Raw genomic sequence first — 27,615 nt, forward strand, 5'->3', positions numbered from 1 at the left:
TGAAGTTTCATGATCCTAGGCGTATGCGTTCTCGAGTTATCATCCAAAAACCATTTTACTATTTCGGGTCACCGTGACCTTGACCTTTGACCTAGTGATCTCAAAATCAATAGGGGTCATCTGCGAGTTATGATCAATCTACCCATGAAGTTTCATGATCCTAGGCGTATGCATTCTTGAGTTATCATCCTGAAACCATTTTACTATTTCGTGTCACCGTGACCTTGACCTTTGACCTAGTGACCTCAAAATCAATAAGGGTCATCTGCAAGTCATGATCAATCTACCCATGAAGGTTCATGATCCTAGGCGTATGCGTTCTTGAGTTATCATTCAAAAACCATTTTACTATTTCGGGTCACCGTGACCTTGACCTTTGACCTAGTGACCTCAAAATCAATAGGGGTCATCTGCGAGTCATGATCAATGTACCTATGAAGTTTCATGATCCTAGGCCCAAGCGTTCTTGAGTTATCGTCTGACAACCACCTGGTGGACGGACCGACCGACATGAGCAAAGCAATATAACCCTCTTCTTCGAAGGGGGGCATAAAAATTGGGAGTGGGGGTGGGGGGGGGGGTGGGGAAGGGTAAGGGGGAGTGAGAGGGAGGTATAATGTGGGGGTGTGGTAATTTATAAGATGTTTAAAAAAAAATTGGGGGGGGGGGGGTGGGGTGTAGGGGGGGGGGGTGTAGTAGGGGTGAGAGGGGGGTATACTGTGGGTTTGGTAATTTATAAGATGTTTAAAAAAAAAATTGGGGGGATGGGGGGGGTGGGGGGGTGAGAGGGGGTAATAATGTGGGGGTGGGGTAATTTATTAGATGTTTAAACAAAATTGGGGGGGTGGGGGGGAGTAAGTAGGGGGGGGTAGGGGGGAGTGAGAGGGGGGGTATAATGTGGGGTGGGGTAATTATAAGATGCTTAAAAAAAATTAAAAAAAATTGAGGGGGTGGGGGGTGGGGGTGGGGGTGGTAGGGGGAGTGAGAGGGGGGGTATAATGTGGGATGTGATAATTTATTAGATGTTTAAAAAAAATGTTTTTTTTACATATAAGATTAAAAAAAAAAATTGGGGGGTGGGGGTGGGGGTAGGGGTGAGTGGGGGTGAATAATGTGGGGTGGGGTAATTTATAGATGTTTAAAAAAAAATGGGGGGGGGGAGTAGATATCCTGTATTCATTAAACATGAAATTTTAACTTATTGCATTTGTTTCCCCTGTATATAAGAAAGATATAATAGTGTAATACCTCCCCTGTCCTGCTTATATTTATATTAATCAACAAAATTAAACATTAACACAATATTTAATATACAAAATAAACAAAAAATCTCATATTCTGATAATATTTTTACTGATCCACTGTATTTCACTAAAAGGATGATGTTTCATTGGACTGATAATTATAGATTTAGGGTTACAGACCAGTTGCTTCAGTAATATTGTTCAGAGTTTGCCCTGTTGGCCGCGTATGCATTCTTGAGTTATCATTCAAAAACCATTTTACTATTTCAGGTCACCGTGACCTTGACCTTTGACCTAGTGACCTCAAAATCAATAGGGGTCATCTGCGAGTCATGATCAATGTACCTATGAAGTTTTATGATCCTAGGCCCAAGCGTTCTAGAGTTATCATCTGACAACCACCTGGTGGACGGACCGACAGACAGACCGACCGACATGAGCAAAGCAATATACCCCCTCTTCTTCGAAGGGGGGAATAAAAATGTAAATTGATGTTATTATAAACAGCAGTAATAATGATCAAAACAGATTTTAAGTAACAGCATTCTGATAAATTACACAACCGGCTTTTAAACATCCATAGTCCTCTTTCAGGTTTTTATTCTTCTTGTCAGCCTTTATAATAGTTCTCTAAATGGCAGACGAAAAGGTAATGTTTATGTCATTAAGATGGTTTGGGTGATTAGCTGGCGAGTTATAATTCTGGTACAAGTAAGCAATAAATTGCAATATATTGCATTACGGATTTTTAAACTGACAATATATTGCAAAACGGTTTTTGGCGTATTGTTGCAGCACTTACTGATATAGTGTACACATCAGAGCGCTGTGAGAAGTTTAATCAGCTACATCTCATAAGCAGAACTGGTATGTCAGTATCATCATAGTGTACAACAGGTCAGCTAAGCATACATCGGATGCCAAATGCCAGTTTTATATCCATTTCAAAACCATGAGTACGTGTTTGATCTTTTAAATTTTATTTATTGATATTTAAGCTTGAATTTAAGGCTTTGTGTCACTGGAAAGATCATGACATGGCTTACAAACCAAGGCTCATACTTGTCTCCAAATGACAGAAACCACATCCTTAACACCAATGCATCCTATTTTGGCTAGATAATATTTTAAGCAAGTTGTTAAGCAGAAAAAAGGTCTTAAGAAGTCCTTAAATTAACACTGTCATGAGTTAGCGGTAACAATCAATGCTTACATTTCTGGTAATACGCCACAAGTGACTTGGATATGGCCTGTCGAATAGCTGAAAAAAGAGGAAATTAATGAATATGTTGCACCAATCATGTTTTTGCATTAAGCAAAGTTAAGAGTTATTCATGTTCACTTGAAAAAATTAACTAGAGCTTTGTCACATACGTGACGAATACCCCAATATGCCACATTGACACAGAATATTTTGCATGTTGTCTTCACACAAAAAAGGGGACACCATGCTCAATGTTGAAAGCGCACTTAGTGACCCGTGACCTAGTTTTTGACCCGGCAAGGCCCATGTTCGAACTTGGCCTTATGAACATCTAGATAAAAGGTAAAGATCCGATGAAAACTACTTAAATTAGAGAGCTGACACTATGCTGGATGTTAAAAAATGCACTAAGTGACCCCGTAACCTAGTTTTTGACCCAGCATGACCCATATTCAATATTGACCTAGACATCATATAGATACAACTTCAGTTCTGAATAAGTTTGGTGAAGATCGGATGAAAACTTGAATAAGAGAGCGGACACCATGTTCAATGTTTAAAACACACTAAGTGACCCCGTGACCTAATTTTTGACCTGCCATGACCCATGTTTGAACTTGGCCTAGACTGCATCTAGATGCAATTTCTGACCAAGTTTGGTGAAGCTGGGATGAAAACTACATGAATTTGAGTGCAGACACGATGCTCAATGTTTAAAATGCACTAAGTGACCCAAATGACCTAGTTTTTGTTATGGCCTGACCCATCTTCGAACTTGACCTAGACATCATCTAGATACAACATCTGATCAAGTTTGGTGAAGATCGGATGAAAACAATTTGAATGAGGGAACGGACACTTAACACGGACTGACCGACAGGCAGACAGACAAGTTCACTCCATCTACCCCCCTAAACTTTGTTTGTGGGGGTATAATAAATGGAACACATGGTTGATAGTAACTTGTCCAGTTGCCCCTGAAAGATTTTACTTGACAAGGGCATAATATATAATAAAGGGATCAAAATATTGATTTATTGAATCCATTATGCAAGTTCAAGGGCACATAACTTTGCAACCACTATTTGACACAAATTAACATCTTGTACTTTGTTACATCTTTGTATTCTACATAGTATAAACAACATATCTAAAACGTTACATGCAAACTTTTTTGCAATACAAAGTATGTATGTACAATTATGCATGTATGCACCTTTTGGCAAAATTCATAAGCATATAACTCTGAAAGTATACACAAATAACATCTTGCATATCTACATAGCAAGTCTGACGAAGAAAGGCAGAAACTGAGAGATAAAATTACAACAATAAGGTACACAGACAGACCAACAGGTTGATTCCAGAATGAACCAACAAAAAGTTCCATTGCGGGGTGTATTATGACCCTTCAATTACAAGTACTATGTTTTGTTTTTATAATATAGGTAGTTGCTTAGAAATACATATCTCCACATAATTTGATGATGAGAGATAGTTTTGTGTCAAAATTGTGTTTGCTTTTGTAGTAGCAACAGTGTAACCAGTAAAGAAACTTCTCGTGAGCCTCATTCCTATCGTCCCATTTGAGGAAAACTCTGTCATGTCCCTAGACTTGCACCTACATTTATTCTTATTTTAGTAAAGATTGTATCACCTTCATGTAAATTTGTTCTTATTTTCCCAAAAATTGTATAACCTACATGTGCATTTATTCTTAGTTTAAGACAAATTATATCATCTACATGTACATTAGTTCTGATTCGCACAAACACATGATTACCTAAAGGAACCTTTTTCTTTCCCCGCAAACAGGATTATCGACATGTACAGGGATGGAAATTAGTGATTGCCCATTAGATTATTTAAAGAAACTATTAGATACATATGAGACTACATGTACATGGTACTGGGCTTATTAGTCTATAGCTGGGCAACCAAGTGTAAATTGCAAGTTCCCATCCCTGATTGGCATTTAATCTTATTTTCAAACAAAAGTAATCCCCTTCATGAATCATGTATATTTATATTACTTTCACCTCAGCAAGGGTAAAGAAATCACAGCTACTCATTGCCATAGAAGTCGGTTATTGTGTTACTTTCATCATTGGTGAATACATCAAATACACTTATCTAGTATTCCATGATTGATTACACAAAAAATTCCTGTCACTAAATGGACGTTGCCATCTTGACAATCGTGTGATTACCCCCTTGGATAAAGCAACTTCGTGTTTCATGAAACATTTACTACTAACACCAATCACATCCAACGCAATTCTCAAAAGCATTCAATGTACCATGTAGCAACTTTGTTTATCTTTAAATATTTACTACTTAAACTCTTTACATCAAATACATTTCCCATAAAATATTAAGCAACCTGTTGTATTTTCAAACACTACTTAACACCTTCACATCAAATACAATTCTTGTCCGGTATGCCATTAACCATCACACAAATGTTATCACCTCAGCAAGTGTAAAGTAATCACAGTGACTCATTGCCATAGAAGTCGGTTTGATTATCACTTTCATCATTGGGAATTCTGTCAAATTACAAAAACTTCCAATATGCTACTTACAAAAAAGACTACCCTAGTCTACTTGTTAAAATGGTAAACAATTTCCACACCAGAGTAAAGAAACAAGTTCTTTTTAAGCCATTTTTATACCCTGCAAAAAGGATGACTCTTCTAAGCGAAAAACCAAGTAAGGCAGAACGTGTTGACCCAGATAAGCCTGTGGGGACTTCCAAGGCTTATCTTTAATGACACTTTACCCACAATGCATTATGACCAGTACCCACATGCATTACGACCAGTACCCACATGCATTACGACCAGTACCCACATGCATTACGACCAGTACCCACATGCATTACGACCAGTTTTCCAAGACATGGCTTATACAAACCATAGATCTGTGCGACGTGACCACCTCCGCGGACCCGAACACGAATGTCGACACCAGCAAACTTCTCCTTGCCCAACAGCAGAACTGGCTCCGAGAGCTGAAATCAAAAACATTTCCATCAGACCACACCAGTACACTTAGTAAGTAGTGTGACAAAGCAAACCCAAATTGCTATATCTATCATTACACAAGTAAATGATCATGTTACGGGCCCAACTGAGTATATATAATAATTGGAGCAAGCCCGGTTCAAAATTTGCAAATGCAGAAATTATGGGCTTGTGTTACTTTCTAGGACTTTTAATCCTGTCCCAAGACAACAAATAGTTAATGCATCTTCGCTTTTATTTGTCCAATTGGGAAAAGTACCTTATGGGTATTTTTAATTGCACAAACCAATTAACTATTCATTAATATGCCTTTTGGCTTGACATGTTCAGTTTCTGTTGTTTTTTTAAGCATATGATGCACTTGTGGAACAAGACTTATATAAAATGACATACAGAGTAATTGTCCTTCCTTTGGGGCATATTTCAGACGGAGATTGGAAATTTTGCAGTTTTTCCACAAGGCCATCCTTAAAAAATTGTTTGTTTGGCATAACCCACCCAGGTAAATTTGGGTGGGTAGGTAGGTAGGGATTTTTTTTTTTTGTATTTTTTTTTTCCATTGAACTCCGACATATACCAAACTGAAAGGTAATTATCAAATAAATCTCCAGGTCTTCTGCCTCTGGTAAAGATTTTTCTGCACCGTCCGTATCATGGCACGTGTATTCGTATGTCTATTTTTTCTATAAAGAACTTCGAAAATATAATATAATCGACGAAAAATACTTTATCTGAAAACGACAGTCCGAAAAATTTTACGCATTTTGCACATGAAATAAAATGTGCATATCGTTTGACTACAGAAAATGATAACAAGTAAGCTAGCAATTAGATATAATAAAATATTTATTTAATAGTACTTAAATATACTATTTGGTTGACATATTACTTTACAATAGCATAGTTTGTGAGTAAAAAACAACAAAGTAATAACTAGTATAACATTTTAATTTCAATCAAGAACAGAAAGGTGCAAAATCTTCGACATGTAACTTATTATTTAATTATCATCCTTTAATTCAGATCAATCGTCGGTAGAAATTTGTAAAGTGATCAGCTTAAAAATAATTTATTGAGTGTTTCGCTTCTTTTCATTTGCTTATTTTTTATATAACTTTTGCCATTGGCCATTATATTGTAGGCAGTATCAACTATGTATTCCATTATCTGCGCATAAATGACCCGATATTACCCGATAGCGAACTCAATGGTGAATCGCCAGCTACAAATTGTTCATGGAAACAAAGAGAAAAATACCGGGTATTTGTAAAAAGAACACTCGGGATTAAAATGGCGGATGTTTTCAATGAAATTTAACGAGATTTAAGCATATTCGCAAATTATATTTTTCTTGAGCCATATTCCCTATACTTTCGCTTTGGAATAGTGAGCATTTATTCCAATAATAACACGTTTGCAATGATCGCGCTGTCGTTCGCCATTTGAGTAATTTGCGAAAATATTGAGAATTAGGCTCAAGAAAAATTTAAATTGCGAAAATCTAGTAAAATTTCGTTGAAAACATCCGCCATTTTAATCCGGACTGGTTTTCTATATTTGTCTCTTTGTTTCAATGAAAGTATTCACAATTCGAACAGTTAAGGAAACCCGGTCTGTACCCGATTAGACATTGCTTAATCTTATTGATAATGAAGTGCAAATGGTAGCTGGCCAATCAGCATTGAGCTCGCTTACACATGACATGACGTTGTCGAATGAAACGTGAGGACGGGTGGAGCTATCGGATAATATAGGGTCATTAATGCGCGGATGTTGTATAATTTAAATACAAATTTAATATCGCCGTCTGCCTCCAAAATAGCTAACGGTCCGAAAGTTGTATAAAGAGATAAGCAAATGAAACAAAAACGTGACAATACCCGTCAATGAATATTTCTAAGCTGACCACTTTTTATCTTTCTACCGAATATTTACCGATCTGAATTAAAGAGTGATAATTAAATAATTAGGTTTATTGTGATAATATTAAACATCTCTGCCGATTGCCGAATTGAATTAAACCGTGATAATTAATTAATTTGTTTTTTTACTCCCGAACTATCCTGAACAACAGCAGGGTATTTTAATAAAAGGGATACGAGGAAAACAGGAGCAGTTCAATTGTATTTAAAGTCTAATTAATCGCATATGCATATGTCAAATAAATAGGCGACTCAAATAAATACGGGTACACGTTTTGTTCATTACTATCCTAGATATCCTTGAAAGAGCATTCAATTAAATGACGCAAATAACCGAAAAGGATAACAAGCGGAAAGGAAAAATTTAGCGGAAAGAATTTTCGGCACACACAACATTTTTTTTTGGAAAGGAACACACAAAAAATTCAGTCGGGCCGATTTTAGTGGGTTGGTCGGGTTATGCCAAATTTAAGCAAAATAAGCATTATTCTAATGTTAATTTATTTAGGACTACATTTGCTATAAAAAACAACAAGAGGGCCATGGTGGCCCTGGGTCGCTCACCTGAGTGGTACTAACGTTATGCAAGGGTTGTCAACGTTGTTTTGTGAAAAGAAAAGGTTTGCTGTTTCGGCAGATATATACATATTTGCGTTATAAGTAGTTTTGTGTGTAAGTTTTTAAAAATAGACATTTGTTACCTGTTGCGACAAAGCTATATTTTGGATAAAAGTAATATGAGGAAAGTAATTTAATAATGAGCATGAGCAAAAGAAAATGCAAGTACATTTTTCCACAAATTGTTGTCAAGCTTTGAGATCATAAGATAAGAATCTCAGCATCTTATAAGGGATGACTGTTTACAACCTGTTTAGCAATAACACTTTTAGATACTGAAAACAACTGTATTTGTTCAACAGATGGTGTGTTTATAAAATAGTTTTTGCATAATTAAATACATTATGTTGAATTGTTATCATATATCAAAGTCAGTTATAAAGAAGTATATGAGTATGAGAATATGTACAGCTACTAGAAATTCAATATTGATCTTCTTTTATAGTACAAAAGAACATCACTTGCTCTTTCTTATTTAGTTACAAATGTGTGCAAATATAGAAGTAAACACACACACAAGACATTTTAAAATGTATCATATCAAAACAACTGTCAAACTATTTGTAATTTAAACGCACAAAAAATCTGTAGCAGAAATACATTATTTTTGCAAAAACAACTGCAAAACAACTTTTCTTTTCAACCAAAGCGTTGTTTGTGCTTCTTAAATATGTTAAAGATGTGATAAGTTGTTGTTTTTTTACTACAAAATTCACATTTTTGACAAAGTGTATTTAAACAACTGGAACAATTTTAGGACTCACCTTGCATTGATATTTCAAATTGAAACAACAATAAAACCTGCTAAAATCACAAATCTTTCATAATCACACACAAACTACTGACTAACTGAAAATTGTAGGGGTGAAACATTTCAAGTTGTAATTACTAATCAATCTTATGAATGGTTTCCATCTGACATCAAGACAAAGGTCTTTGATGAAAGTGCCCAGTTAATTGGGGTCAATTTCCAAAAGTATTACACAATCACCACCTGGCAACAATAGGAGTGGTTTGCAACCTAACTGGCTGGCTGACATATTGAAAAAAGTAGAAAAAAAAACACCAAAACAATTGAAAAATTATAGAAAATAAACGTTATAAAATTGTAAAGACATTTTATTGATGATACGTTTTATACATACTACCAGCAGGAGGACGATTTGGGTAACGAATTAGACTTTGGAGGCTTTTGGCGAAGACTCAGTCATTAAGAGTGTAGTAGTACCCAGACAGCCATCGATTTCGGATAAATATTTTGATACTGAATTGCTGTGCTCTGCATGGAGCTCGAGTGTACTCCAAATAGACTTAAATAAGACTTAAATAAACATCTGTGATATTGGCATCCTGTGTTTATATGTTCTCTCTTAATCTGTAACCACCTACTGTTGTACATAATGGCTGACAGTGTAAAAACGGTTTAACTATAGCCATATAAGCAAAACTGCCCCATATATGTTACAACTCTGTTGCCCAATTCCCTGCAGAGCATACATGAAGTCTGTGTGCTCACTGCAAGTAGGGAACGTTCACACTTTATGTTGCAACACTCGTCACCAGGTCATGCAACTCCCACATGCCTGGTAATTAATGTTGCACATGTAAAAAAAAATAATTGAAAACAATTATCTATATATTTATGTAGTAAGTATTGTCTAAGACCTTTAGATTTACATGGCCTTTTACTACAAAAATATTTGACAAACAAGAATAGTAATAAATGAAACTGGCACATAATAGGGTCAGAAAATAAGAGGCCCCAAAGGGCCCTAGGTCGCTCACCTTAGAGACTAAGATGGAAAGAAACACAGATTTAAAAATCTTCAGCAAATATTTCAAATTATTGGTATGACAAGACTGACTTTAAAAATAAGGTGTTTCAAAGTATTCACAATAGGCCTATATAGAAAATTACCCCACCCACCCTGGCGGCCATGTTTTTAATAACCAGATTTTTTTAAATATATATATTATTATTACTGATCATTACCATTTTCATACTCATCCGACATATCAAAAAAACAATGTTTTAACAAAGTTTCATGATGATTGGCCCAAAAATGTGACTTAAAGAGTGTTCACAAGATTTTAAGTATATAAATAAAAGGAAAATGCCCCCCCCCCCCCCCCCGGGCGGTCATGTTACTAGATAGATCAAAACCATTTTGAACTCAACCGTCATATACAGGAAAAAAAATGTTCTGACCAACAAATGTCATGAAGACATGTTTTCATTATTTATATATAGAGAAAACTGCCCCACCCCTTGGCGGCCATATTTTTTCACTGATCATGACTATTTTCAAACACAACCAAGATATCCATAAAACCAATATTTTGGCCAAGTTTCATGATGATTGGACAAAAAATGTGACTTCTAGAGTGTTCACAAGTTTTTTTTTAAATATAAATATATGGAAAAAGGCCCCCTCTGGCGGCCATGTTTTTTTGACCGATCCGAACCATTTTCGAACTCAACCATCGTATCCAGGAAACAAATGTTCTGACCAAATTTCATAAAGATTGGGCGAAAAATGTGTCTTCTAAACTGTTCACATATTTTCACTATATACATATAGAGAAAACTGCCCTACCCCCTGGCGGCCATGTTTTTCCACAAAGCATGACCATTTTCGAACTTGGCCGAGATATCTATAAAATCAATGTTTAGACAATATTTCATGATGATTAGGCAAAAAATGTGACTTCTAGAGTGTTCACAAGCTTTTTTTACTATATAAATATAAGGAAAATCCCCCCCCCCCCCCGCGGCCATGTTTTTTTACCGATCCGAACCATTTTCAAAATCAATCGTCATATCCAGTAAATAAATGTTCTGAACAAATTTCATTAAGATTGGACCAAAAATGTGACTTCTAGAGTGTTCACATGTTTTCACTATATACATATAGAGAAATCTGCCCCGCCCCTTGGCGGCCATGTTTTTTCACCGACCTGGACCATTTTCGAACTCGTCCGAGATATCAATAAAACCAATGTCTTGACCAACTTTCATGATGATTGGGCAAAAATTGTGCTTCTACAGTGTTCACAAGGTTTCTCAATAGCCATATAAGGAATACTTCCCCGCCCCCTGCCACCATGTTTTTCAACGGACCAGAACCATTTTTGAACACAACCAAAATATCATTAAGACAAACAAGTTACATGAAGCTTGGCATCAAATGTGACTTACAGTGTTCCCAAATTTTTTTATTTTTTTTTTTGGATCTAGTTACAGCGATTTTCCTTGTCCAATTGGGAAAAGTACCTGTACCGGTCTGATTGGGAAAAATTGAGTCGTGAAAACCTCAAAATTGGGAAAAATCGAGTCGTGAAATCCTAAATTTGGGAAAATCGCGTAGTGAAGTTTGGGTCTTATTGAATACATCATACAGTTCATACTTAATTGAACATACCCATTTAAATAATCATTTGCAGGCATGCCTTAATGACCATTAAGTTATAAAGTTTATATAAATAACAAAATATTATAAAGAACACACCAAATCAATTACTAGTTGTTTTAATCTCTTTTAAAGCAATGTCTCTCTCTTTCATTTTTGTGAAAATTTCAACAATCTTTGATGTTTGATCATCACTCAGTTGCATGCATCCCTCCCTGCACAGCATCATTATTGCTGTCAATGTGTCCTGTGATAGATGGTTCCGATTGGTTTTTTGGCATAATATTTGCTATTATGACTCATTTCAAACTACGATAAGGTTACAAACCGACGTAAAACAGTACGCTGGCTGCCTGGCAAAAGAACCGGAAACAGTAACAACTCTATTGATTGAATGCGCTGAATAATAAAACCCGAAATTAATCGAGCGCGTGGTTACACACAACTATACGATTTTCTTTGTTCGCTAGCCGAAAGTTGGTTTTTTTACGAAACTTTCTATCGTTTTGAGAAAAAATTCGGACGCTGATTGGGATTTTTCCAGATGCCGATTGGGAATTTGGGAATTTTTGCTCGATTGGGAAAGTACCGTTTTGGGAATTTGGGAATTTTCGTTCGATTGGGAAAGTACCGTTTACCGGTACTTTATAAAGAAGGAGGAAAATCGCTGAGTTACCTAATTTTTTACCCAGCATGACCAAGTTTCGATCTCGGTCGAGGTATCATTGGGACAAATGTTCTGACCAAGTTTCATGAAGATCTGACGATAAATGTGGCCTCTAGAGTGTTCACAAGGCAAAATGTTGACGACGAACAACGGACGACGGACAAAAGGCGATCACAAAAGCTCACCATGATTACGTTGTGCTCAGGTGAGCTAAAAACAACACACAAATCTTATAAGGCATTTTATACTTCACAAATTTGCACACACACATTTCACCTCAGAGAGTGTTGAGTAATCACAGCGTCTCATTGCCATAGAAGTCGGTTAGTGTGTTACTTTCATCATCGGTGAATACATCAAATGCACTTATCATACGGTATTCAATGAACAATTAAGCAACTTTGTGTAACTTCAAACATTAACTTCTAAAACAATTTACATCAAATACACTTCTCATCAAATATTTCATTAACAACAAACAAATTTGTTGAATTGATATACCCCTCAAAATAAATTGCGTAAATCAATGGGTGCAAATCCTTTTGTGTATGGTAGAATCCTAACAACAAAAGACACTTCTCATCAAATATTTCATTAACAACAAACTAATTTGTTGAATTGATATACCCCTAAAAATAAATTGTGTAAATGAATGGGTGCAAATCCTTTTGTGTATGGCAAAATCCTAACAACAAAAGGAATATTTTAACAAGATTTGTAAAATTTGACCTCAATGTGTGACCTTGACCTTGATCCTCAAGACCTGGGGCTTACCTGTTACTAAATGCTAGATAAAGCAGAAAAATCGCCAAAAGTTATTACAGAATCCATTAATGCTTAGAGAAAGAATTGCTAACTTATGAATAATAAATGAAATTTGTGATCTCTGACCGCCAAGTGTGACCTTAACCTTGCCTCCAGTGTTATGGGTCTTGCATGTGACTCAGCTCCAGATGATTCAGAACCTTGATGTAAGAAAGAATCTCAACAAAGTAAAGCATATTCATGTAAAACATTTGACCTCAGCGAGTGACACTGACCTTGATTATTATTAGATATAATAATCATGTTACAGGCCAAACTATGCAAATCTGGTAATTTGAGCAAGCTTGGTTTAAACAATTCCAAGTGCCAAAGTGGCGAGCTTGTGGTTCATTCAAGCACTGCCATATTTTAATATGGACACATTACAAATAATACTGTATTATTTTATAGTGTATTAACCCTTATCCTAGGCATAATCTTTAAATAATTGAGCAAGTGGAAATCTAAATATAATCTTAACATCCTCCCTAAGTTAACTCCCTTAATACTGAACACTAAAGCAAATAATACTGAATACTAAAGGAACATTACCAAATGCTATGTCTGGTTTTCAGTACACAGTATAATATACTGCTGAAGTTATAAATAGAAAACATATTAACATGGGCTGTTTGTAAAACATGCATGCCCCCCATATGGGCTCTCTGTTGTAGTGAGAGCCATTGTGTGAATATGTTTTTTTGTCACTGTGACTTTGACCTTTGACCTAGTGACCTGAAAATCTATAGGGGTCATCTGCCAGTCATGATCAATGTACCTATGAAGTTTCATGATCCTAGCCATAAGCATTCTTGAGTTATTATCCGGACACCATTTTACTATTTCGGGTCACGGTGACCTTGACCTAGTGACCTGAAAATCAATAGGGGTCATCTGCGAGTCATGATCATTCTACCTATCAAGTTACATGATCCTAGGAATAAGCATTCTTCAGTTATCATCCGGAAACCATTTTACTATTTCGGGTCATCGTGACCTTGATCTTTGACCTAGTGACCTGAAAATCAATAGGGGTCATCTGCGAATCATGATCAATCTACCTATCAAGTTTCATGATCCTAGGCCTAAGCGTTCTTGAGTTATCATCCGGAAACCATTTTACTATTTCGGGTCACTGTGACCTTGATCTTTGACCTATATACCTCAAAATCAATAGGGGTCATCTGCGAGTCCTGATCAATCTACCTATCAAGTTTCATGATCCTAGGCCTAAGCGTTCTTGAGTTATAATCCGGAAACCATTTTACTATTTCGGGTCACTGTGACCTTGACCTTTGACCTAGTGACCTGAAAATCAATAGGGGTCATCTGCGAGTCATGATCAATCTACCTATCAAGTTTCATGATCCTAGGCCTAAGGGTTCTTGAGTTATCATCCGGAAACCATTTTACTATTTCGGGTCACCGTGACCTTGACCTTTGACCTAGTGACCTCAAAATCAATTAGGGTCATCTGCGAGTCATGATCAATGTACCTTTGAAGTTTCATGATCCTAGGCCCAAGCGTTCTTGAGTTATCGTCTGACAACCACCTGGTGGACGGACCGACCGACAGACCGACCGACATGAGCAAAGCAATATACCCCCTCTTCTTCGAAGGGGGGCATAAATATATAACTCTGTTGCCCAATTCCCTGCAGAGCATACATGAAGTCTGTGTGCCCACTGCAAGTAGGGAACGTTCACACTTGATGTTGCAACACTCGTCACCAGGTCATGCAACTGATAGAAGCCTGGTAATTAATGTTGCACAGGTAAAAAACGTAATTGAAAACCATCATCATATATCTATTTATGAAGTAAGTATTGTCTAAGACCTTTAGATATTCATCGCCTTTTTACTACTAAAATCCAAAATATTTTACTAACAAGAACATTAATGAATGTCTCATCCACATACAGAGGTCACATTAAAAACAATCTCACTAGTAATTTGATACTTCATTTATTTGCACACATGTTATCACCTCAGCTGGAGTAAAGTAATAACAGCGTCTCATTGCCATAGAAGTCGGTTTAACCCTTTCAGCGCTGGAACCGAATATTGAAGGCCTTTGCAAACAGTTTGGATCCAGATAAGACGCCACAGAACGTGGCGTCTCATCAGGATCCAAACTGTTTGCTATTCTGATAGTATTCTTTGAAAAAAAAATCGAAGAAAATGCTAATTTTAGAAATTCAGCAGAAGACATTTTAGCAGACGACAAATTTCCCAGCATGCAAAGGGTTAAGCATCACTTTCATCAGACTTATCTGGGATGACACTTTATGCACATGATCATGTAGAGCATCACTTTCATCAGACTTATCTGGGATGACACTTTATGCACATGATCATGTAGAGCATCACTTTCATCAGACTTATCTGGGATGACACTTTATGCACATGATCATGTAGAGCATCACTTTCATCAGACTTATCTGGGATGACACTTTATGCACATGATCATGTAGAGCATCACTTTCATCAGACTTATCTGGGATGACACTTTATGCACATGATCATGTAGAGCATCACTTTCATCAGACTTATCTGGGATGACACTTTATGCACATGATCATGTAGAGCATCACTTTCATCAGACTTATCTGGGATGACACTTTATGCACATGATCATGTAGAGCATCACTTTCATCAGACTTATCTGGGATGACACTTTATGCACATGATCATGTAGAGCATCACTTTCATCAGACTAATCTGGGATGACACTTTATGCACATGATCATGACATGCATTCAACATTTTGAGAAATGATCTACCAGCCTAAAACTACTTTATTGTTCTAAATGTCATACAAATGTTATGACCTCAGAAAGTGTAACGTAATCACAGCGTTTCTTTGCCATAGAAGTCGGTTTGTTGGTTTCTTTCATCATTGGTGAATACATAAGCATATAAGAACAACTTACATCCAATAGACTTGTTAATTGTGCCATATGTTTAAATATGTTGAAACTTTCCTGTGTGTTACAAGGCTTATTTAAACCAGCCATACATGTTCAATAGCTGTGACCAGATCAGCAAATCTGTCAATTGTCCTGGAAACCATAACACAATTTATTAACTAGAGCTTTTTCACAGACGTGACAAATACTCCCACATGCCGCATTGTGGAAAGACTGATGGGGATACTATTGTTTTTGCTGGTGGCATTTTGGTATACACTAAAAAAAATCAATGGAAGATTGCTTATCCTTTTTCCAGTAAAATGTACTATAATTATAATATTCTGCGTTAGTTAGCAATGGAACACATGTTACATATATAAGTTACAACTCTGTTGCCCAATTCCCTGCAGAGCATACATGAAGTCTGTATGCTCACTGCAAGTAGGGAACGTTCACACTTGATGTTGCAACACTCGTCACCAGGTCATGCAACTCCCACATGCCTGGTAATTAATGTAGCACATAATTAAAACACACTCAATTTTCAACAGCTATGGACAAGCATTCACCTTAAACTTCCAAGATATATGACTAACAAGAATAGTAATTAAAGTACCAAACACAAAATGATTAACAAGAATAGTAATTAAAGTACCAAACACAAAATCATCCGGACACCATTTTACTATTTCGGGTCACCATGACCTTGACCTTTGACCTAGTGACCTGAAAATCAATAGGGGTCATCTGCAAGTCATGATCATTCTACCTATCAAGTTTCATGATCCTAGGAATAAGCGTTCTTCAGTTATCATCCGGAAACCATTTTACTTTTTCGGGTCATCGTGACCTTGACCTTTGACCTAGTGACCTGAAAATCAATAGGGGTCATCTGCGAGTCATGATCAATCTACCTATCAAGTTTCATTATCCTAGGCCTAAGCGTTCTTGAGTTATCATCCCGAAACCATTTTACTATTTCGGGTCACTGTGACCTTGACCTTTGACCTAGTGACCTCAAAATCAATAGGGGTCATCTGCGAGTCCTGATCAATCTACCTATCAAGTTTCATGATCCTAGGCCTAAGCGTTCTTGAGTTATCATCCGGAAACCATTTTACTATTTCGGGTCACTGTGACCTTGACCTTTGACCTAGTGTACTGAAAATCAATAGGGGTCATCTGCGAGTCATGATCAATCTATCTATCAAGTTTCATGATCCTAGGCCTAAGGGTTCTTGAGTTATTATCCGGACACCATTTTACTATTTCGGGTCACTGTGACCTTGACCTTTGACCTAGTGACCTCAAAATCAATAGAGGTCATCTGCGAGTCATGATCAATGTACCTTTGAAGTTTCATGATCCTAGGCCCAAGCGTTCTTGAGTTATCGTCTGACAACCACCTGGTGGACGGACCGACCGACAGACCGACCGACATGAGCAAAGCAATATACCCCCTCTTCTTCGAAGGGGGGCATAAATATATAACTCTGTTGCCCAATTCCCTGCAGAGCATACATGAAGTCTGTGTGCCCACTGCAAGTAGGGAACGTTCACACTTGATGTTGCAACACTCGTCACCAGGTCATGCAACTGATAGAAGCCTGGTAATTAATGTTGCACAGGTAAAAAACGTAATTGAAAACAATCATCATATATCTATTTATGAAGTAAGTATTTCTAAGACCTTTAGATATACATCGCCTTTTTACTACTAAAATCCAATATATTTTACTAACAAGAACATTAATGAATGTATCTTCCACATACAGAGGTCACATTTAAAACTATCTCACTAGTAATTTGATACTTCATTTAATTTGCACACATGTTATCACCTCAGCTGGAGTAAAGTAATAACAGCGTCTCATTGCCATAAAAGTCGGTTTAACCCTTTCAGCGCTGGAACCGAATATTGAAGGCCTTTGCAAACAGTTTGGATCCAGTTGAGACGCCACAGAACGTGGCGTCTCATCAGGATCCTAACTGTTTGCTATTCTGATAGTATTCTTTGAAAAAAAAATCGAAGAAAATGCTAATTTGAGAAATTCAGCAGAAGACATTTTAGCAGACGACAAATTTCCCAGCATGCAAAGGGTTAAGCATCACTTTCATCAGACTTATCTGGGATGACACTTTATGCACATGATCATGTAGAGCATCACTTTCATCAGACTTATCTGGGATGACACTTTATGCACATGATCATGTAGAGCATCACTTTCATCAGACTTATCTGGGATGACACTTTATGCACATGATCATGTAGAGCATCACTTTCATCAGACTTATCTGGGATGACACTTTATGCACATGATCATGTAGAGCATCACTTTCATCAGACTTATCTGGGATGACACTTTATGCACATGATCATGTAGAGCATCACTTTCATCAGACTTATCTGGGATGACACTTTATGCACATGATCATGTAGAGCATCACTTTCATCAGACTAATCTGGGATGACACTTTATGCACATGATCATGACATGCATTCATCATTTTGAGAAATGATCTACCAGCCTAAAACTACTTTATTGTTCTAAATGTCATACAAATGTTATGACCTCAGAAAGTGTAACGTAATCACAGCGTTTCATTGCCATAGAAGTCGGTTTGTTGGTTTCTTTCATCATTGGTGAATACATAAGCATATAAGAACAACTTACATCCAATAGACTTGTTAATTGTGCCATATGTTTAAATATGTTGAAACTTTCCTGTGTGTTACAAGGCTTATTTAAACCAACCATACATGTTCAATAGCTGTGACCAGATCAGCAAATCTGTCAATTGTCCTGGAAACCATAACACAATTTATAACTAGAGCTTTTTCACAGACGTGACAAATACTCCCACATGCCGCATTGTGGAAAGACTGATGGGGATACTATTGTTTTTGCTGGTGGCATTTTGGTATACACTAAAAAAAAATCAATGGAAGATTGCTTATCCTTTTTCCAGTAAAATGTACTATAAAGTTATAATATTCTGCTTTAGTTAGCAATGGAACACATGCTACATATATAAGTTACAACTCTGTTGCCCAATTCCCTGCAGAGCATACTTGAAGTCTGTATGCTCACTGCAAGTAGGGAACGTTCACACTTTATGTTGCAACACTCGTCATCAGGTCATGCAACTGATAGAAGCCTGGTAATTAATGTTGCACATAATTAAAACACACACAATTTTCAACAGCTATGGGCACGCATTCACCTTAAACTTCCCAGATATATGACTAACAAGAATAGTAATTAAAGTACCTGACACAAAATGCAATCATACAAAACAGCAAAATTCACATCTGGTTTATAAATTCGCGGTCGTTCTCAAACCTCGTAGCTCCAAAATTTTCAATTTTTTCCCGTCTTTTCCGAAAATATGAAGTCTGGCACGTGTTTTGGGCTATCTCTAGTTTCTCTACTCCAATCAGAGCCCTTGAAAAAGTCACATGATGAAATGTTTTGCTTGATTGTTGGCTTTTTTGTCAGGCGAAAAGTCATAGCAATTATTGCTACGTCATTTACACTAAAGTTACGTCATTTCGTTTGGACAAATTTGACAAAAACCTTTTTATATTTGCTGCTGCGAGGTCTCCTATCAGGATGAATTGTCGTACCTCATAAAAATGACATAACCGTGGAGACGAAATATTGTAGCTACCATTTCTGACTTATCAGTATGACTAACGCGTATACGGCTTATACCGGATTTTGCAGCTTCATTTCTTTGGTATTTGAACAGAATTTCCTTTTCTAAAACATCGTTATAAAAAAAATGTGACGTTTTTTCTCTCTCCCGAAAAGTTGGCATTTTGTAGGTACGAGGTTTGAGAACGACAGCGACGATATGATACATGACAAAAAACTTCAATAAAAAGACCGTTTTAAATTTAAACACACGAGTTGGTGATTTCATTGGTACAAGGCAACGGTGTGTCTTTACTCCCTGAAGATTTTATACTTGAATCGGGTTAGATGAGTAGGACAAGCTAGTTGTGTATCGAGTTATTTCTAACAACTTGAGTTACTCGACCCAGCATTTGTAAAAATATTGCCAGATACATGTATTTACATTTCCAGAAGGGAAATTAATTTCTACGTTTAATAAGAACAAGTTCATGGAAATTGCTGCACAATTGATGAAGTTATGGCTGTTCAAATCGATGCACCACATTGTCTGGTAATTTTTTAGTTGAATACCTTGTCAGTGTTCATTCTGGGCAGCGCCATTGCGGGATTCCCGCATCAAAATATTACCGTATTTTACCATGCATAGCGCGCAGTTTTTTACCTTCAAATTTTAAAATAAAAATTCAGTGCGCGTAATACATTGACACAACGCTGTCCTGGTTGCTAAATTGCAAAAAATCCATTTCATAATCGTAAATCTTCACAATTGCCGCCATTTTTTTTATTGCAGAAAACTACACCCTATAATGTTATAGACTGAAAGGGCCGTTGTCGAAACAACAAAAAAGCGGGAAAGGGTAGGAATGAACGGGGTAGTAACAGTTTTGACAAAAATTAAAAGATGAAAAAATGTCTTTGTTGGTGTTTTCACACTTCTTTATTGATTGTTCATTAAAAAAAATCGAGGTATATCAATCCCCGCGTCGTCGCAGTATTGTTTGTTTAAGTTTTTGTTGTCATGAAAACTCGTTGATTTACAACGCAAAACGTCTTATTTGAACTGACGCTAATTATTTCAATCATATTTCTCAACTTCGCTTTTGCTTTATTTTGATAATTTAATCCAAATTTTAATGTTAGCAATTCCGAAAAATTTGCACCTCTATGTGAATTGACAGTTTGACGTCATCAAAGGAAAGCCGCTTCCTGTCTGAAGCAATAAAGCGACAAGTTTCTCGCCGACAAAATTGGCTTCCTTTGTCTAGCAATCAACATGCCGAACCAATCGTGTGTTTGTTCCTCAATGGCAATCGTCCAATTAAATAATAGCAAATGATATTTGTCTTATGGCTTTACGCCGATAACACCAACTGTGGAATTGAGCGTTCGGGTGTATTGTTTGACTCACTATAAATACCGATCAACTAGACGCAGTGACGGCGCGAAATACCGGGTCAAACTGGATTTAATCGGGAGCATCTCTTAATGGGGAAATATTTAAGTCTATGAAAAATAAAATGGGATCCACGGACGATTTGCGTAAAATTGGACATTGCGATGTTGCGGGTCTGCAGAAGACTATGTCATACGATGTTGTGAGCGGCAGGTAATGAAAATGTTACACTGTTCAAATGTGAGGAATAGGTAATAGTGGTTCGAATTTCACGCCCAGGGGTCTTGAAAAAACACGCGCAGTGCGCGACAATAAGGACATATACGGTGTTCTCGAGAGAATAATCTTAAAAATTGTCGAAAATATAGTGCTTTGCAACCCATGCTCCTGATCGTATAAACGCTCCCTACTTTAAAACAAAACATTAAGCACCCGAACAACTCGGATTAAATGATTGCGCAATATAAGAATGGCGGCAATTTCCGGCCCAATTTTCAGGTTTTTTATCTTGAATTCTTTTTTTTCTCCATTTTTGCTTTAAAAAATCGCATGCGCGTTATACATGGGAGCGCGCTATACATGGTAAAATACGGTAATGGGCGCAATCTAAATAATATCAGTGTTCCATTCGGGCGCATACATAAATATAATTTGCGCATTAAAAACTCTCTTACAGTTCTTTAACAAAAAACCAAGGGAAAGTGAACGGACTTCTGATCAGTATGGTGGCAAAACGGCAGATGCTTCAGCCAAAGCGAGTAGGCCTACGTCGTTTGCTGGTCAAGCGAACAAATGTTGAAACCTTCGGAAAATGTAGATGATCATAAATTCCACGAAGGTAGGTTAGAGAAATTTACGTGGTTGTCGTACGATTACAAAAATAATTTAATGCTTTTGTGAAATTTGTAAAAAGCATAGTAAAATTAACATTTTTTAACGGCTGTTCGAATTTTCGGACAAGTACATTTTGTACTCTGAATAGACATGAAGCTGATTGTTCTCATACATCCTGCAATCAGGTGGCCCATACATAATCTTTAAATGGGCCTTGGCCCACTAAATTTATGGCTGATGGGTCATTGGCCCACCAGCAATCTGGCCCAGAATGAACACTGCCTTGTTATATATATATATCATAGTCACACGCTAAACACCTGTGGAAGACACAAAGTTAGGTAGTGATACAAGTACGTTTATCCAGTAAAGCATTTGCTACAAGAATTCTGAGCAGTATAAGAGTTCTCACCTTATAACGTAGGACCTCAGGTTCCATATGTTCTATAGGCCGGCCATTGATCTTGATTAAGCCTTTACCCCTCTTGCAGTGGGCAACTGCTGTTGCTGTTTTCTGTTGAAATCAAAATTGATAATCATATAGTAAACTATTGTGTCTATTTGTCTGCACTGATAATATTGGTAAATTAATCTTATTTCAATTATCCCCACGCTCCAAAGTGGAGCGGGGGGATTATGTGGTTATCTCCGCCGTCTGTCTGTCCGTCCTGGCTGCTATCTCCTCCTACACTATTAGCACTAGAACCTTGAAACTTAAACACAAATTATGTGCGACACTGCACTATTTGGAATTTTTATCTGACCCTGGGTCATAAGATGCGGCATGGCGATACGTGTCGGCCACGGCCGCACTAATTCTAGTATTAAGTATACCACAAGGCTTGACCAAGCAGTCAACTTGGATAAAAATATCACAACAATTTAGCATTTTTCAAACCTAAATGCAGAGTTAGAAACCTAATTGCAGAGTTCAAGACCTAAACGCGGACCCGAAGTTTAAAGTCAAGGTCACGGGGGGCAAAATTTGTTTGCGATGATTGCGTATGGAAAGGCCTTGTCCATATACACATGCATACCAAATATGAAGGTTACATATGAAGCGACATAGAAGTTATGAGCATTTTATCAAAACCAACAAGAGATGTGTTTGTCAGAAACACAATGCCCCCTTTTGCGCCGCTTTGAAATAAAATTTCAATATGTCATTTGGCAGGTTTAGAAATCATCTTCCTTTTAAAGCTTATTACTTCCTTTGGATTGTATTTTTTTTACTTTTGACCATGAAGGATGACCTTGACCTTTAACCACCAAAAATGTGCAGCTTCATGAGATACACATGCATGCCAAATATTAAGTTGCTATCTTCAATCAGGGAATAATCAACATGCGCGTCCCGCGTCTATGATGCACAAATATCGAAATAGACGCATAATTTTGAAATATGTGCGTCCACTCGGACGCATTGCTGAAGCGAATCCGTTAACACATACGCGAATCACGATAAGTACAAACCATCTTGGGTATGAGTCAAAAGTGTTGCGATGAACGCCGAGTTTAATCGAATGAGGATTGAAGACTGCAACAAGTCTTTTGATTGGCTCTAGTCGAGCTGCAGCTGTATAATACGAACCAATTAGAATCGACCTTTTAAATAGAGTGTGTTATGATATTTTCTAGAGTCCCCGGATGAAGGCCTACTTTAACTTTTTGTAACTTAGTCATAAATAATACAGAAATAATGCCTCGGAAATAAGGTGTTGAAGCTAGATCCAAAACAAACAGCTCTAAACTTAAATAACGGTAGGTCAACGGCTCGCAATTCGGACGTAAACAATAATATTATCAGGCTCGCAATTCGGATGTTAACAATAATATTATCATTGACTTGAATCAAGTTGAAATTTTGTAACAGGTTACATTCATGTAAGAGACACTTATAGCCTATGTGAAGGCAAACAAGATAGTGATAACCCTGAATTTGTTTTTTGGTTTCAAAATTCACTGTTTTAGAGATTATTAAAAGTTTAATGCAAAATATAGTTATTGAGCTAGTGTCACTTAAATGTTCTTCACTACTTGGTATCTTTCAAAATTTGGGACCCATTCTTTTTCAAGTTGGACTCATTAATTTTGGCCTAAGACTCATTGGTCTAAAATCTACGAGTTCAGGGACCCATAGATTGTAAATTCTAGCTTATTCCCTGTTCAATATTGCAAAAGTTATCACAAAACTTTAACCAAGGTTAAAGTTTTGGGACAGAGTAACAGACAGGCCAAAAACAATATGCCCCCAATCATTAGATCCGGGGGCATAAAAAGCAAAGTGTGATGGACAGACAGACGGACGGTTCAATCACTATATGCCCTCCTTTGGGGGCATAAAAATCACTGCTCATATGGACAGACGAACTGACGAGTCAACCGCTATAAGCTTCCTGGAATAGTAGATGCTGGACATAGGCCGAGTGACCTCTCATAAAATGAAAGCCAGCTCAAAATGTGACCAGACCTCTTCTGTTCTGTAGGAAAATACCCTAACCACTAGGTTATGGAGACGTTTATTTTATTTACTTATATTCATATAAAGCTCACAAAACTGGTAATAGAGTTTACAAGAACACATTTCTTAATAGGCTGTCAGGGCTAGCGCTGGCCCAAAATTTCTTTGAGCCAACCAGTTTTCGTTTTTTCGGCGCGCGAAAACTGGTTTTGAAATAATAATATATAAAATCAACTTGCTTATATTTCTTTTAATGACAACAAGGACATATCACACATCATAATATAACATACAATTAACAAAATAGGAATAATGATTATGGTACTTGTCAAAGTACAAACATAAGTTATTTCATACATGTATATTTAACATTGGTGTCGATTGTCCCAAATTTGAAATCCTCAAAATTAGGCCTGGGGTCTACGAACCGCAGCCGTAGGAACCGTTGAACCCTAAAGAAATAAAGAGCAAAGCCTCCACCCCACCCAGAGCCCTCACTATTTGTTCTTTATTATAGTCTTTCCAATTGCAATTTCAGGTGAATACAATTCGAAATATTATAAACTTCACCGTCCGTATCACCGCATGTGTATTTCTCATTCTATTGCTTCTATAAAAAAAATCGAAAATAAATTATTATCGACGAAAAATAATGTATCCGAAAACGACCGTCCGAAAAAGTGTGTTCGTTTTGCACATGAAATAAATGATTGTAGGGCATAAGCCCCCCAGGACAAAACCCCCCCAATGAAAAAATGAACATTTGGACAAAACCCCCCCAGTAGAAATGACAGGTAGGATATAAGCCCCCCAGTGCTTATTTAGCATCTGGAAATTTGCCCCCCAGTGCTTATTCTAGAAGTGGACATTTGCCCCCCATGGCTAATATCATATGTTGTTTCCATTAGACTAGTATATCTCTATATTTGGATTCAGTATTGCTTCATATCTCATAAATATATAATCATAGAAACTTGGATCATTATAATTTGAAATAAAAAAGGTCAGGAAACTCACTTTAATTGCCTAATCTTTGGTTAAACAAACATCTTAAAGAATTTTAATTGTTCTTTATTTAATCAATCAAAGGGATTATCAGCTTGTTAAAGGTGTGACATGTGGCTTTGATCATATACTTGTTGATGAAAATTAAAGGCTTCTTCAGTTAATCAATCAAAAGGATTATCAATAATAATTATCATAATTTAGTACAAATAATGATTATTAAAGTAAACACATATAACAACATTTAAAGGCAATTATTTTTGTAGTTACATTGTTTGAGTGATAATTAACAAAAATTTAGTATATAAAGAACTATCACATTTCAAAGAAGATGAGTCTATCAAACACTTCTGTGGAATGATCGATGGATTGGCATTTTTGCCAACAGACTGTGTGCAGGAGGGAATGCGGTACCTGCGCTCAGTTATGCCAGAAGAACTCGGTGAAATATTGGAATATTTTGACACGTATTATGTTAGTGGCCCTTACCAGTCAACCCGGGGGTCAAGAGGAGTGATCAAAGTTACCCGAACAAACAATCCCAGGTATCCAGTTGATATGTGGAATGTGAATGAAGCGACTCTGAATGACGGGTCACGTACCAACAATATTTGCGAGTCTTGGAACAATGGATTCGCCTATCTAGTAGGACAGAAGAACCCCAGTCTGTGGTATTGTATGAGTAGCATTCAAAAGGATCAGACCAATGTGTTGACAGAACTTGAACGGTTGAGACAGGGTGATCAAGTGAGGAAACGGGTGAGAAAGGAAGTGAAACAGTACCAACAGAAGTTGAAGAGTCTGTGTCAACAGTTCTCCGAGGGAAAGAAGACTGTCTCTGCATTTCTGCAGGCGCTTGGACATTTGATCAGATTTAAGTATTGATGCCAATTTAAGTTTCGAAGAGTGCATGTCAAAAGTGTGCAAATAATATCATGTATTTGATTGATATGAGTTGTTCCAGTGAGACTGATTAAAAAATGTTCAATGGTTCAATGGGTTAGAACGTATATAATGCAATAATTAATTCCAGCAACAATTTCTTGTTTTTCAATATAATATAATGTGTTTTCATGTGTAAATGGATTTATTGTTATATAGAATATTAATTCTTTCCAAAAATGTGCTTCTTTTGTGCTTCATAATATATGATAATTCTCTCTATATAAACACTTGATGTTATAAATTGCATTTTTGTGATAAACTGCTTTAAAGTATGTACAACTGTAATTGCTATTGTATTTTTAATTGCAAAATAAAGATCATTTTTTAACACCGTATATTCTTATTTATCCCTTGCATTCTTTAAGCCTTTTAGTGGTGGTAATTGGAGAAATGGTTTATCATCTCAAAGGTTTTGAGTAATCAGGTGGTGATAATTGGACATGATTATCTGCTCAATCGAGTAATGTCATTGAAAATAAGGCACTGGGGGGCAAATGTCCACTTCTAAAATAAGCACTGGGGGGCAAATTTCCAGATGCAAAATAAGCACTGGGGGGCTTATATCCTACCTGTCATTTCTACTGGGGGGGTATTGTCCAAATGTTCATTTTTTCATTGGGGGGGTTTTGTCCTGGGGGGCTTATGTCTGGATCCCGAAATAAATGTGAATTTCGTTTGACTGCAGACAATGAAAACCAGTAACCTAGCAAATATGTAATTAATATACAATTTGGTTGACATATTGCTAAACAATAGCACAGTTTGTGGGTAAAAAACAACTTAATTATCACCTTTTAATTTCAAACGATACTCTGCAAAAACTGAGAAGTGTTACAGCATCGACATAGAACTAATTATTTTATTAGGCCTATCATCCTTTAATTCAGATCAATAGTCGGTAGAAAGGTGTAAAGTGATAAGCATGGAAATGATTTATTTAGTATTACGCTTCTTTTTCATTTGTTTATCTTTAAATACGACCTTTGCCATCGGCCGCTATATTGTTGGCAGACGACAATATAAGCTGTGTATTTCAAGTATCCAGTGTCTGCGCATGAATGACCCAATATTATGTGTGAGCGAACTCAATGTTGATTGGCCAGCTACCACGTGCACTTCAATAACAATAAGGTCACGCGATGGCGCATGTTCTGGTGCAAACCGGTTTTCGTTTATTGTTCAATTGCGAACACTTTCATTGAAACAAAGAGAACATTATAGAAAACCAGTCTGGATTTAAATGGCGGATGTTTTCAATGAAATTTTACGAGATTTTAGCATTTTCGCAAATCAGATTTTTCTTGAGCCAAATTCTCAATATTTTCGCAAATGGCTCAAATGGCGAACGACAGCGGGAGCCCTGGGCTGTGAATTAAACACTTTGGGACAATATAGTAAGGCAAATTATACTCACTTTACGCCCAAACACCTGCACAGCTTGAGCTGGTCCTTTTGACGTCATTCTTGAAAACAACGGGTAAAATAAGTTAGTACTAGCTTAAAATGCCTTTATACAATCATCTGTTGG

At 36.9% G+C, this 27,615-nt stretch overlaps 1 protein-coding gene across 1 annotated transcript in view; it reads right to left on the bottom strand.

Annotated features, from left to right (window-relative positions):
• The window catches only part of LOC127831180 (40S ribosomal protein S16), a 38,258-nt gene that overhangs the window by 1,733 nt on the left and 8,910 nt on the right, over positions 1–27,615 (bottom strand). The window contains exons 2-5 of the mRNA XM_052356177.1: positions 27,502–27,550; positions 22,089–22,190; positions 5,365–5,461; positions 2,458–2,505 (exon numbers count right to left, since the gene is read on the bottom strand). Of these exons, the coding sequence (XP_052212137.1) occupies positions 2,458–2,505; positions 5,365–5,461; positions 22,089–22,190; positions 27,502–27,549 (295 nt within the window). The 5' untranslated portion in view covers position 27,550. The remainder of the gene's footprint in view (positions 1–2,457; positions 2,506–5,364; positions 5,462–22,088; positions 22,191–27,501; positions 27,551–27,615) is intronic.

The sequence above is a fragment of the Dreissena polymorpha genome, chromosome 1 (assembly GCF_020536995.1).
Source record: "Dreissena polymorpha isolate Duluth1 chromosome 1, UMN_Dpol_1.0, whole genome shotgun sequence".
In the NCBI taxonomy this organism is placed as follows: domain Eukaryota; kingdom Metazoa; phylum Mollusca; class Bivalvia; order Myida; family Dreissenidae; genus Dreissena; species Dreissena polymorpha.